General features: G+C 34.6%; 1 protein-coding gene across 1 annotated transcript in view; it reads left to right on the forward strand.

The window, feature by feature from the left end:
* The window catches only part of LOC107664295 (probable methyltransferase TARBP1), a 23080-nt gene extending 12223 nt beyond the window's left edge, over positions 1-10857 (forward strand). Inside the window, exons 22-25 of the mRNA XM_016454820.1 lie at positions 988-1167; positions 2339-2463; positions 3315-3451; positions 10458-10857. Of these exons, the coding sequence (XP_016310306.1) occupies positions 988-1167; positions 2339-2463; positions 3315-3451; positions 10458-10620 (605 nt within the window). The 3' untranslated portion in view covers positions 10621-10857. The remainder of the gene's footprint in view (positions 1-987; positions 1168-2338; positions 2464-3314; positions 3452-10457) is intronic.
* The last annotated feature ends 3825 nt before the right edge of the window (positions 10858-14682 follow it).

Consider the following 14682-nt stretch of genomic DNA (forward strand, 5'->3'; position numbering starts at 1 on the left):
TAGTCATTAATATTTTCAAGAAACGGCTGAAAACAAATCTCTTTCATCTTCATTTAAGCCTCTAACATTTGCACTCTCTATTCTATTTCTATTCTAATGGCCAATCCATTTTTTGTGGGAATTTTTATTTATTTATTTTTTAATAAGGCACCGGAACCGTTTTAAAAGTATCGATTTGGCACCGGTATCGAAAAAAACCCAAACGATACCCAACCCTACCTTATTGATGATGTGTTCTTTATACAGGCAAGCAAATGAGCCCGGAATATGAACGCAATGCGCTAAATGGTTGTGTTTTCTTTATAATGGTTTTCTATGGGAAAACATTTAATATTAAACTTTGCGCATTGTGTTTATATTCTGGGTTCATCTGCTTGCCTGTACAAAGTATGCATCATCAATAAGATGTATACTGAATTTGGCCTTTAAATATCACTGTCTTACTACATTACTACTTAATGCAGTCCTCCTAAAAATAACTGGCGGTCAATGGAGGAAAGCCTTGTTTTGCCCTCCATGTGGGCTTTCCTGTAAGGATGTGACGTCACGTGAAAACTATGAATATCCTACTTCTGCAGCCTCAACTGAGGGTGCTCTTGCTTTCGTTTGAGGGTGCTTAGCACCCTATAGCACCCCCATAAACCAGGACTTCTTCAGAATAATGTCACGGAGTTCATTCGTAATGTGAAGAATACGCGGCATTCATGTGCATCTGAGCACATGTGCATTTTGGCTAGAGCGGTAATAATGCGATTATTTACATGCCTGTTTATTGCGATTAAAATAGGTGTACTCCACGTAGTTTAATGCGATAATGGTTACTACTTCTATAAACATTAGTGAGATGGGGCTGAACAAGACGGTCTTCTCTTTGTCAGCTCTCATGTTCAGTTTGTTACAGCTCCAGCTAATTTGTTAAGAGAAAGGTGAAAGCATTACAATATTTGAAATGTTAAACCACATTTAAAAATGTTTTATGTCTGACAGGTGGTTTGGAGCAGGAAGAGCGCTGGGCAGAAGTTCAGAAGAAAATCACCCCGTGGAAGCTGAGTGTCCAGGTGCAGGAGCCTGAGCTCATGGCCCAGCAGAGAGCAGCACGCCTGGGCAAACTCACCAGCAACCTCCTGGTGGTCGCATCTCTCATTGACAAGCCCACCAATCTGGGCGGTAAGACAAATAAATGGACAAATTAATTATAGTAGTATTATTTAGTAGTTATCAATAAAATTGTTATATGATCACTAAATAATGACCTTTTATTAAAATTGGCATCTTAATTTCTTTCATTAAAGTGACATTTTTAACATTATTATTATTATTATTATAATTATAATTATTCCTTTCAAAAAAAATTTGTGCAAGATGCCAGTTTTCATAAAGTTGCTTTTTTTATTGTCGTTCTGTGTACACGTGCCAGACATACCTATAAATATACTTTTGTTCTTTTGCATCGACCTATTTTTAACAGAAGAACACATCCTGTGATGGCCTTTATTCTCCTTGCAATGACAGATATTGCAGCGTCTTACACCGTTTACATTAAGTTTGGTCTTTGTTTTTTCCTGAATGTCATATATACATATAATATCATTGCAACTACAACAGACATTCAGCTCAATCATCATTTCTGAGTCACCAAACAAATCAGTTTTAACACAAGCTCATTATAAAAGGCTCATTCAAACATTCTGCACACACCGGTTATTGTTGGTAGGCGTATGGTTTTCATTCATGCAGTTTTATCTTAGTTACATTTCATGAATAAATATTGATGCACACAGTTGCGTTTAATAAGACCACTGATGGGTTTAATATTAAAACAGTCAGCCACGACTCTCAAATGTGAATGTGTATCTTTTTTGTATACATGGTTTTGAAAGAAGTCTCTTATGCTCATTAAGTCTACATGTATTTGATCAAAAATACAGTAAAAACAGTACCATTGTGAAATGATATTGCAATTTAAAATAACTGTTTTCTATTTTAATATATATTATAATATAATTTATTCCTGTCATGGCAAAGCTGAATTTTCAACATCATTACTCCAGTCTTCAGTGTCACATGATCCTTCAGAAATCATTCTAATATGCTGATTTGGTGCACAAGAAACATCTTATTATTAATGCTGAAAACAGTTGTGCCGCTTAATATTTTTGTGGAAACCATGATTCTTTGCTGAATAGAAGGTTGAAAAGAACAGCATTTATTTGAAATAGAAATTTCTTGACTGTCAGGTTTTATTAATTTAAGGCATCCTTTTTGTAATGCATTAAATGCACGCTACTGTTAAGACCATCAGAGGACTAAACTGCAAGTGTTTGTGTGTCTGTTTCAGGTCTGTGCAGGACGTGTGAGATCTTTGGAGCCAAAGCTCTGGTTCTGGACAGTCTGCGACACGTTAATGACAAACAGTTCCAGGTCCTCAGTGTGTCTTCAGAGTTGTGGCTGCCGATGCTGGAGGTGTGTGTGTTTTGTATTTGTACATTCAATCCTATTCCGTTCATTCCGTTGCTTAAAATCTGATCTGACACCAATCAGAATTGTAAAAATAATGACTCTCTTCAAACAAGTTTCAAGACTACACATTGTTTGCTAACCCCGCCCACAAACTGACACCACTGGTAGAGTCATGTTGCTCAAACAAACAGATCGCAATTCCATTTGGTGCCACTAGTGGTGCAGAAATTACTCACTGCACCTTTTAAAGGGGTCATATGATGCTTTTTTAAAGATCATTATTTTGTGTATTTGGTGTAACAGAATATGTTGAGAAACACACAGAGTCTCTCTGACATGGCTGCTTCAACACTAACTGCGGTTACTGAAACCACGCCTTCTTTCTTTGCGTGAACATTTGGGCGCATTATGCAAATATTCCCACATAGTGAGGTAGATATGTGGGGGCGTGTTAGAACGAGCCGTTTTAGGGGGGTGTGGCAGAGTCTTAACTTTGATAAAGAATATCTCTTTGGTTTTGAGACTTTAGTCTTTGCAACTTCAGGGATCTTATCTATGCACAATCAGCTTGTAACACTCCAAAGAGAAAGGAAAACTTGAAATCGCATCATATGACCCCTTTAAGACATACTCATATTTTCATATTTCTTCTGAGTGTGGGCTAAAACAAGCCTAGAGATGCTATTCATCATAATCATGCGTTACATCAGCCACATACACACACTACACGAAAGCATCAGAAGCTATAGCCCGGTTCTGTGGAGCGAGATGTAGAATCTGAGCATTGCACTGATTGAATCTGTCATGATTAATGAAGCCGTTCAAATTTCAAGTTATATGCCTTCGTTTTCCAGGTGAAGCCTGCCGAGTTGTCAGATTTCCTGCAGCTGAAGAAGAGAGAGGGATACTGGGTAATAGGTGTGGAGCAAACATCCAACAGCCAGAGTTTACGAGATTACACGTTTCCTGAGAGAAGCCTCCTACTATTGGGGTAAACCAACACCTCCAACTTAATGTACAAATTCTGTCTATATACTCAAAAATATACATTACAATCATATTAGGAAATGTTCTACCCAAGTACACTGTAAAAAAATCAGTTGCTGCCTTAAATTTTTAAGTATAATTAAATTGGCTGTACAATTGAGCTGAATCTGGTATAACTTAAAAAAAAAAAAGAAGTAAAAAATTGCTTAAATTATTATTTTTTAAATAATAATTTAAAATAATTTAAAACTGAGTTATTTTGATTTTAAGTTAAAGTAATGAAAAAAAAAAACATTCTGAGATGATTTACTGATATCATTTTTAACAGTGTAACTATAGTAATGTTTGCCAACCACATTTTGAATTTATAATAAGTTTGATATTTTGTTATCTAATGCAAAGATATTTATACATTTTTAAAGATCAGTGACCCTTATGATTGAGATGATGAAAAGGAAACATTTTACAAATCTAGTTTAAAATACATGATTTTAAACATCAGGTTTTTAGAAATAATATTTAAATAATATTTTTATTTTTAAATAATATTTGAATACATTTTGAAAAACTTCATTGACCCTTAATTGTTCAATTACTTGTTGAGGTCATTTTACACGAATGCAGCACACAAACAAGTGATCTTTGATTTGATGACTTGTTTTGAAGGGCAGGATAGTCTAGGGATAGTGAAGGGATGTGACAATAGAAGTGTCTCAGTGTCCGTGCAGTTTAATGTTATAAGGATAATTGATGCGTCTCTCCCTGTGAGATTTCCTCACCTCAGAATGCTGCTGGAGAAAGAGACATGCATGTCCTGTCAGCAAAACCACCCAACATATATGCACAATTTACACCTACCTATCATTCAGTCTGAGATAAGTGACGTAGCAACATCGGTGTTATTTATATATATATATATCTCAAGGACAGCTGTTATGTTGACTGTATGTTGTGTTTGTACTTTGTCATACTGTTTGTTACTTTGTGTGTTTGAAAGAATGAACGTGTGTGTGTGTGTGTGTGTGTGTGTGTGTGTGTTAAATTGAGGTCCCCATGGGTACAGAAGCTTATAAATCATACAGAATGATTTTTTTTATTTTTTTGAGATTGTAAAAATGCAGAAAGTTTTCTGTGAGGCGTAGGTTTAGGTGTAGGGTTGGTGTACCTCCGTGAAGTTGGCCACCCACCCAATGCAAAACGTTGGCAAAATAGTCTCAATCGTTTGTGCTCCGTTTGTGCTGGTTTGTGCAGGTAAAAGTTTCCTTTGTGCTGCTTCGGTTTTTAAAATATTAGACATTGAATCATAGGCGATGACGTCACTCAGCCCCCCCACATGCTCCAAATTCACCCAAAACAGGCTCAATCGTTTGTGCTTTGTCTGTGCTGGTTTGTGCCATAAAAAAATTAGTTTGTGCTGCTTCGGTTTTTAAGATATTAAAATAATATTTATTGCTCATTTTCTGAGGTCACTCAGCCCCGCACTGCTCCAAAATTTACCCCAAATAGTTTTGTTTGTTTGTGCTGGTATGTGCAGATAAAAGTTTCGTTTGTGCTGCTTCGGTTTTTAAAATATTAGATAATCGAATTATAGGCGATGACGTCACCAGCCCCCACATGCTCCAAATTCACCCAATTTAATCTTCTTTGTTTGTGCTTCATTTGTGCTGTAAAAAATTTCGTTTGTGCTGCTTTGGTTTTTTAGATATTAAAATATTATTTAGTGATCATTCTGAGGTCACTCACCCCCCCCACCCCCCACATGCTCCAAATTTACCACAAATAGTCTTCTTTGCTTGTGCTGGTTTGTGCCATAAAAAAAAAAAGTTTGTGTTGCTTCGTTTTTAGATATTAAAATAATATTTAATGATCATTCTGAGGTCACTCAGCCCCACACATGCTCCAAATTTTCCCCCCACATGCTTCAAAATTACCCCAAATAGTCTTGTTTGTTTGTGCTTCGTTTGTGCTGGTAATATTTTCGTTTTCGCGCCTCGTTTTTAAAAATTTTTTCCTAGTCAACAGATTAGTCAACGCTGATGGCCATCTCCACAGTAGGCTAATGTACGTGCCTTTAATAGAGAAATGCACCTTTTCATATGGACCACAATTAGAGAAGATTTTTGTAAAAATTTTTTTATTGGTTTGTTTAATAGTAGACATTTCAAGATTTCTATAAATTTATTTTTTGTGTCTGTGAGCAAGATTAGAGAAGATTTGTTTTTTTTTTTGAGCACTGTAAAATCTAATTAGTTGGGCTTACTTAAAAAAAGCATGCAAACCGATTGCCTTGAAAAAACGAAGTAAAGTGAAATAGGAATAGTATGTTGTACTGACAAATGCTTAGTTAGTATAGTTTACTTACACGAGAGTTCTAGTAACTATAAAAGAACTGTAGGGGGTACTTGATCCTTTCTTTCATTTGGGTTTACTCATGACTTAGTATAGCTACTCACTGACTCCCAGAGTGCATTGCGGCATGAATAAATTATGCAGTTGCTTTGTTTTACAGTTGTTGATTTTATTTGCCAATTTTATTTGCTATCTTGTGTCAGTAGTAGCACAACAAAAAGAGCAAATAAAATGGTTATTGTTACAATTAATGAAAATAAATGAAACTGAATTGTTACCACTGTTGTAATTCACGTGTCGAGTGTTTAAGTCTGTGTGTGACTTTAGCATATTACCACACACTATTAAAAAAAAGCATGCAAACCGATTGCCTTGAAAAAACTAAGTAAAGTGAAATAGGAATAGTATGTTGTACTGACAAATGCTTAGTTAGTATAGCTTACTTACACGAGAGTTCTAGTAACTATAAAAGAACTGTAGGGGGTACTTGATCCTTTCTTTCATTTGGGTTTACTCATGACTTAGTATAGCTACTCACTGACTCCCAGAGTGCATTGCGGCATGAATAAATTATGCAGTTGCTTTGTTTTACCGTTGTTGTTTTTATTTGCCAATTTTATTTGCTGTCTTGTGTCAGTAGTAGCACAACAAAAAGAGCAAATAAAATGGTTATTGTTAATTGTTACCATTGTTGTGATTCACGTGCTGAATGTTTAAGTCTGTGTGTGACTTTAGCATATTACCACACATTATTTAAGGATTATATAAACCCAAATAAAAGCATCGCAAGGTATTTATGAAAAATTAAATTTGAAAAAGTTAACGAATAAACACACAAAAAAATACACTAATGATTTAATTAGAAGATAGGTCACCTTCTAAAAGCAACCTATTTATTACTTTTCTTCCCTTGAAACCAAATAACTCTGACTTCAATGTCAATTTATAAAGTTAGCTTATGTGATGTTCTCTCAAATATTTCAGTTGTATTGAAAATTCAACATTCAAGATGACTTTGGGAAACGAGTGAATGCAACTAGTGAAAGATAACTGCAGACATGGAGGAAATGGATAAAGTCTAGTTCCTTTGTGGCTACTTGAATATTTTAAGTAAGTGTCACTCAAAACAGTAAGTAAATTGTTTTATTTGCCTTGAAAGTAGCTGTAACTTAATAAAACCTAGTAAGTATAACAACTAAGTAAAGATAACTAATTAAATCTAAGTAAGGTAAATTATTGGATTTTACAGTGAGGAAAGCACATCCAAAAATGACGGAGTAGCCTATTCTAAGTTCTTTCTGCAGGGGAAAAAAAAATGCGAGAGATTGCGCGGGCGCCTCCATATCATATAGTAATATTATAATACTCCCACAAATACTTGAAATGCGCATATATAGCAATTTTATTATTCATATAAAAATAATAATAATAATACCCTGTTTTGGTCATATTTACTATTAATTGCCCAGCTCCCCCATCAATGATCTAGCGCAGAGACATATAGTTCTAAACTGAACGTGCAAGAGAAGCATTAGCCTACTTCTAATTTGGCCAAAGAAAACCTGTTAAAATCAAAAATTTTCTATATTAATTTGTGCATTTTTCAGTTGTTTATTAAAGGTGCAAAAAGTCATAAACAAAAAAACAAAAACAAAAAATCAATATTTTACTTTTTCGGGCAGCATTTTGTGTACGGTTCTAATTTCAAATTTGGTTTTCAGGATGGCATTTAAAAATACAACAACCCTTATTTTTTTCATTTTTTTCGTCATGGTTAAAAAAGGAAAAACAAATGGATGCAAAAGTATAGGCTACACGGACCTGGAAACAGTAGGCTATTGCATGTTTTATTTGTGCGCAGAAACGAAAATAGGCCTACGTATATCAAGTCTTTATTTATTTTTTATTTTTTTGTAAAGACAATAGGCCTAGTTTTTTTTTTCTTTGTTTAATTGGTCTAATTGAACGAATATGGCTACTAACAATTAAGTGACTGCGACTATTTCATGTGATTTGGTTACAGTAGGCTGTTTTATTTGTGCGCAGAAACGAAAATAGGCCTACGTATATCAAGTCTTTATTTATTTTTTATTTTTTTGTAAAGACAATAGGCCTAGTTTTTTTTTTCTTTGTTTAATTGGTCTAATTGAACGAATATGGCTACTAACAATTAAGTGACTGCGACTATTTCATGTGATTTGGTTTGCCGTTTGAATTTTACCTTATTACTTCAACTGTATTGTTAAAAAAGACAGTAAAAACAAAAATACCGGTACAAACCAGCACAAACAAACGAGACTATTGGGGTAAATTTGGAGCATGTGGAGGGCTGAGTGACCTCAAAATGATCATTAAATATTATTTTAATATCTAAAAATAAATGAGTGACCTAAGCAGCACAAACTAATTTTTTTTACAGCACAAACGAAGCACAAACGATTGAGCCTGTTTTGGGTGAATTTGGAGCATGTGGAGGGGCTGGTGACATCATCGCATATGATTCAATGTCTAATATTTTAAAAACCGAAGCAGCACAAAGGAAACTTTTACCTGCACAAACCAGCACAAACGAAGCACAAACAAACGAGACTATTTGGGGTGAATTTGGAGCATGTGGGGGGCTGAGTGACCTCAGAATTACCTATAAATATTATTTTAATATCTAAAAAAACCAAAGCAGCACAAACAAAATTTTTTACAGCACAAACGGAGCACAAATGATTGAGACTATTTTGCCACCGTTTTGCGTTGGGTGGGGGGCCAACTTCACGGAGGTGGTTGGTGTAGGGTGATAGAAAATACAGTTTGTACCGTATAAAAACCATTACGCCTATGGGGAGTCCCTACAAGGATAGTGATCCAGACGTGTGTGTGTGGGTGTGTGTGTAAAAAAGACAGTAAAAACAAAAATACCGGTACAAACCAGCACAAACAAACGAGACTATTGGGGTAAATTTGGAGCATGTGGAGGGCTGAGTGACCTCAAAATGATCATTAAATATTATTTTAATATCTAAAAATAAATGAGTGACCTAAGCAGCACAAACTAATTTTTTTTACAGCACAAACGAAGCACAAACGATTGAGCCTGTTTTGGGTGAATTTGGAGCATGTGGAGGGGCTGGTGACATCATCGCATATGATTCAATGTCTAATATTTTAAAAACCGAAGCAGCACAAAGGAAACTTTTACCTGCACAAACCAGCACAAACGAAGCACAAACAAACGAGACTATTTGGGGTGAATTTGGAGCATGTGGGGGGCTGAGTGACCTCAGAATTACCTATAAATATTATTTTAATATCTAAAAAAACCAAAGCAGCACAAACAAAATTTTTTACAGCACAAACGGAGCACAAATGATTGAGACTATTTTGCCACCGTTTTGCGTTGGGTGGGGGGCCAACTTCACGGAGGTGGTTGGTGTAGGGTGATAGAAAATACAGTTTGTACCGTATAAAAACCATTACGCCTATGGGGAGTCCCTACAAGGATAGTGATCCAGACGTGTGTGTGTGTGTGTGTGTGTGTTTGGTTTTCATGATTGCTCTTGCTGTGTCATTTGTCTTAGAGGCAGTAAAGCCACCTGATGTTTTGTGCGCAGCATGTGTGTGAATTACTGCATTATTATGCCTGATTATCCCACTGATAATCAGGCATACACCGAGCGGCAAGCCAAAACAGCATTACTGACTTACATATTTTCTGCAATTTTACAGAATATATTTTAAGACCCTGAACTATCAAAAATAATTTTTGTTTTTACTTTAGTTTCTTTTATTTTTAATGTGAGCTTTTAGGTCAACTATATACTAGTGTACTCCTAAAACTTAACAAAATAAACTTTTAGTAGATTATTAGTAATCTAATTAATTATCATATTAATTATAATTACTATTATATTAGCCTTTCTCTTCCAAGATGAGAGTGGCAGTTTAAGTCAGACTTATTATTTAAAAATTTGTATCATTTTCTGCATTTTTAAAGAATGCATACATTTTTAACAATATTTTTTAAATAACATAATAAATTATAATAATTATAAATGATTATTTATTTTATTAAGTAATAGTATTTTTTTAATTTAGTTATTTTTATTCAAGCTTTTTGGTCATCCATATGCTAGTGATAAAATAACGTGTTAGAATAATAAAATATTACTTTCTATAGTACTTGTAATAGTGTTTATAATTCACATATCATTATACATCATTCATGTGTGTGTGTGTGTATGTATATATATATATATATTAAAATGTGCAGTCTTTTTCGTTAAGGAAGTGTTTTTTTATTATTATTCAACTATATGCTAGAGTAATTCTGAAAGTTGACAAACTTTTAGTAGATGTACATATTAAAATTTACAGTGTTTCTCTTCCAGGAAAATGAACCAAAAATATTGACTCATCTTGTCCACAGAGTTATATTCTAAATTTTGCCCAAAAATCATGGTTCATATGTGTTCCATATTTCCTTTGAAACAAACACAGGAACCAACACTGCACATCCAGTCATTTCATGGCCACTCATAACATGGTCAAATAAGCAGAGACTGCTGTGCTCTTTTTGGTAGTAGAAAGCATAATTAAATTAGCCAAATTGTTTAATAAACATACTCACCTGATGCATGACTCTGGTGCTTGTGTCTGTCTCTGAACAGTAATGAAAGAGAAGGCATTCCTGCAAACCTGCTACAGCTGGTGGATGTGTGTGTGGAGATTCCTCAGCACGGCATCACCCGCTCCCTCAACGTGCACGTGAGCGCCGCCCTGCTGGTGTGGGAATATACGAGACAACATTTAGGACAGAACACTGGGTCATAAAACACAAAACAGTCTGTGTTATTTCGCAGAAAACATCTGTCAGTATTTTCGAGATGTTGCATTGTACTCCATTATTTCTAAGGAAAAGTCTTGTTTAAGCAAATCGAGTAAGTCATAAGAGGCATTTTGCTTGACAGGATTCCCCAAATTTGAGTAAAAAGATCCACACTATCATCTTTTGTTCCTTTTCCTCTCCTCTGAGTTATTTTTTACTCTGTATTATATTTAAACGTGATGTTGGATGAATTTGTGAATTATATATGAAATGAAATATTTTATTATTGCTTTGAATTTAGGTAAAATAAACTGTTTCAAATGCATTTCTATCTCCAAATGAGTCACTTGTTAATATTTAATTCATATTTTTGTGAATCCATATTTGTTCCCACACATTTTATGGAAAATGCGATGCAAAAGTGACAATTAATTGCATCCGTAACCATTGTAAACCCTTGAGAAACTAACCATTTATGTAAAAAACCATTTAAATGAACCAGATATTCAACTGCTCTGTTTTCTCTTGCTGTGTAATTCGCAAGTCAAGCGTTTGATTTTCCATGTTGTCATCGCTATAGATAAACCGATGGCTGATGGAGGCACCCTGGAGATACTAAACTGCACTGTCAGGTCAAGTGTAGATGAGTTGTTTAATCAAGTATTGGAATATATTCTCAGGCATTTTGCATTATAATGGAAGATTTGCTTATTTAAAACTAAATGGCCAGGTTGCTTGTGGCACGCATATGAGATTGGGACACCTCTTTATAAAGAGTTTCCATATCGGACTTGATCCAGATTGATTGTTTTTAAATGGAGTCCTCTGCTCAGGAGTGGTTTGATTGAGATGAGGCTGAGTTTCAGATGCGGACGGCGGTGAGGAACTCGACGGTGAGACTCTGATGGTGCTGATGAGTCTGGGCACAGTGACGAGTGAGCAGAACTCTACTCAACAACATTCAACAATGTCTGTGAATGTAAGAGTTTTCCTGTGGACATGAGAAAGTTTTGCATTTGATTTCTAATACATTTCTGAGGATTTTAGTATGATGCTATAAATTACATTTTTTATTTGTTTTCATTTGTATTAACTGTAACATGCTAAAAGGAATAGTTTTAAAGAACTTATTTTCTTGTGCATATTGTTTTAATTGGTAATTATGCAATAAATGTCAAATAATAAAAAGAATATCAAAAGATGTGTTAGTAAGTAAAAATGTGTTACCTAATGATAAAGCATTTAAAGGGGAGATGTGAAAAATAGAAATGAAATACATTAAACATACCATGCTATAAGCTTCAGAACTGTGAACACTCTACTAAACATTACAGACATCTGTGCTTTTGTGACATCACACCCATGAATGAACACATGATCAAAAAGAATTACATGAAAATTTGGCTATTTATTGTTTGGTTAATTATTATAATATTTATTCATATATACACTACCGGTCAAAAGTTTGGGATCAGAACGATTTTTAATGTTTTTTACAAGAGTTTCTTATGCTCATCAAGGCTGCATTTATTTGATCAAAAATACAGTAAAAAAAAAAAAGAATATTGTGAAATATTATGATGATGTAAAATAACATTTTTCTCTTTTAATATACATTAAAATGTAATTTATTCCTGTGATGCAAAGCTGAATTTTCAGCATCATTACTCCAGTCTTCAGTGTCACATGATCCTTCAGAAATCATTCTAATATGCTGATTTATTATCAGTGCTGGAAACTATTGTGCTGCTTAATATTTTTTTGGAACCTGTGATACTTTTTTTCAGGATTCTTTGATGAATAAAAAGTTAAAAAGAAGAGCATTTATTTAAAATATAAATATTTTCTAACAATATACACTACCGTTCAAAAGTTTGGGGTCAGTACATTTTTCTTCTTTCTTTTTTTGTTAAATTGTTAAGAAGTGATAGCAAAGATTAATATTGTTAGAAAAGATTTATATTTTGAATAAATGCTGTTCTTTTTCATCAAAGAATCCTGAAAAAGTATTGGTCAACTGCAATGTAAGTACGAAATTCTTTACATTTCACATTTATTTACATAGAGCTTTATACAGTACAGAATTTTTCAAAGCAGTCACATTAATAAACAGGAAAATAGCTATTAATGCTGTAAAATGAATTATAAAACAAGTTCAATTCAGCTGTAAGGAGCTCTACAGAAGGCAATAAGTGTCGTTATTCAGCTCTAGTCAGTTCAATGTTGATTCAGTTCAGTTCAATGGCAGTCTTGATGTTGCAAATTTAGTGTGTAGCTCAATTCAGAACTAAAATTATTTCTCAACTTATAGTGTCAGTAAAGTTAAATCAGTAATATTATTTTTCTTTTAAACATCAAATGTTTATACCTTAAAGGTGAAGTGTGTGATTTTCCAACTGCTAGCACCACTAAATGGAATTGCAAAAGTAGTCACTGTTTCCAAACAAGTTTCCCCCCCATTTTGCCATTGGTCGACCAAACCAGTTGTCCCGCCCCCAAATTCATGCCATTAACTGAAAGTTGCTGGGCTAAACTGATCGGCATTCTTAAAACATAACAATGGTTTTGATAGAACCACAGTCTTTATTTTAGCATGGAAAAATTAAATGCATCAACTTTAAGTCACAAGATCACGTTTTATCAGTATTTTTGATCATTTTGTGCTGGTTCTCTTGGTCTTCCAGGATCTATGTCTGTATGTCGGCTACACGTCCTCAGTCTACTGCACCGTGTCAGTCTTAAAGGGGTCATATGATGCTTTTTTAAAGATCATTATTTTGTGTATTTGGTGTAACAGAATATGTTGACATGCTTTAATGTTCAAAAAACACATTATTTTTCAAATACTGTACATTTTTGTAGGTCCTAAAGGAAAACTTGAAATCGCATCATATGACCCCTTTAACACTCGCTGCTATCGTGCTGGACCGTTATTTCTCCATTGTGGACTGCCTCCGGTACGATTCCCACTGCACAATATGGAGAACAGGCTTGGCAGTGCTATGGATCGAAACCGAAACCGCCCTGTCCCCGCCCAGCAGCCAAATAAATGCAGCCGTGGTATATATTACATATTTTAAAAAAGCATTTAAAAATCTTAATTATTCCAAACGTTTGACCAGTAATGTACATTATAATACATATTTTATATAAAATGTTTTTAAAACTTCTGTTTATATTGATTTTGTTATATAGAGTCTATATACTGCTATATTGATCATTTTATGTATATTTGATACAAATATGTTCAGAAATTATTATTTTTGCTTATGTGTTTCAGAGGGTTTTAAAGCAGAAAAAGTGAAAGTCATAGTTTTTGTTAAAGCACTTATGAATTATTCAATAAAACCTGTTTTTATGAGCTTTTAACTTGCTTTTAATCTTTTTTTTTTTTTAGGTGGGCCTTACTATGTGGATGAACTTTTGTGCTTTGTGACATGATTTCTGTTGGTTGTGGCTTGTCATGTGAAAGCTACTTGGGTTTTACCTATGTTACATAGTGTGACACAATTTGTAAGATTTTTTTATTAAAATATCCAAAAACCACTAGAACAGTGTTATATATTTTGCTGACTTGTGTACTTACATTATCCCAAATGTATCGAAGAATGTTTAAATCCAGAGAAATAAGCAATTTCAACTAGTGACACAGAGCGTGTCCATAGTGTCATTGTGTCGCCTGCCAATGACGTCATAACCCCTCGATTTCCGGTTTTGTTTTGTAGAAAACATGGAAACACCAAAGACGCTTTTTTTTCCCACATACGCACGACCGGAAGGAGCGGAAGCGGTCGACTGTGGCATAATGCTACTTTCGAGCCGTGTGTCACGCTCGTTCAGCGGCCTCGTTTCGCTTCGACGGCTTTCAGCCTCACCCTGCTTCATTCTACTACATTACCAAATCATTAGCTCATCCATGAACATGATTTCTGCCCGAGTCCCGTCGGATTGCATCGGCTGTGGGGATGAAGACGACAACTCCCATGATTCCTCACTCAGTCACGGCATCATCAAACTACGCCTTTGTTTCTTTGTTTGTTTTGAATACGCGCCCTCTAGTGGCAAAA

This window comes from Sinocyclocheilus anshuiensis, unplaced genomic scaffold (assembly GCF_001515605.1).
Source record: "Sinocyclocheilus anshuiensis isolate Anshui unplaced genomic scaffold, SAMN03320099.WGS_v1.1 scaffold425, whole genome shotgun sequence".
Classification (NCBI taxonomy): Eukaryota; Metazoa; Chordata; class Actinopteri; order Cypriniformes; family Cyprinidae; genus Sinocyclocheilus; species Sinocyclocheilus anshuiensis.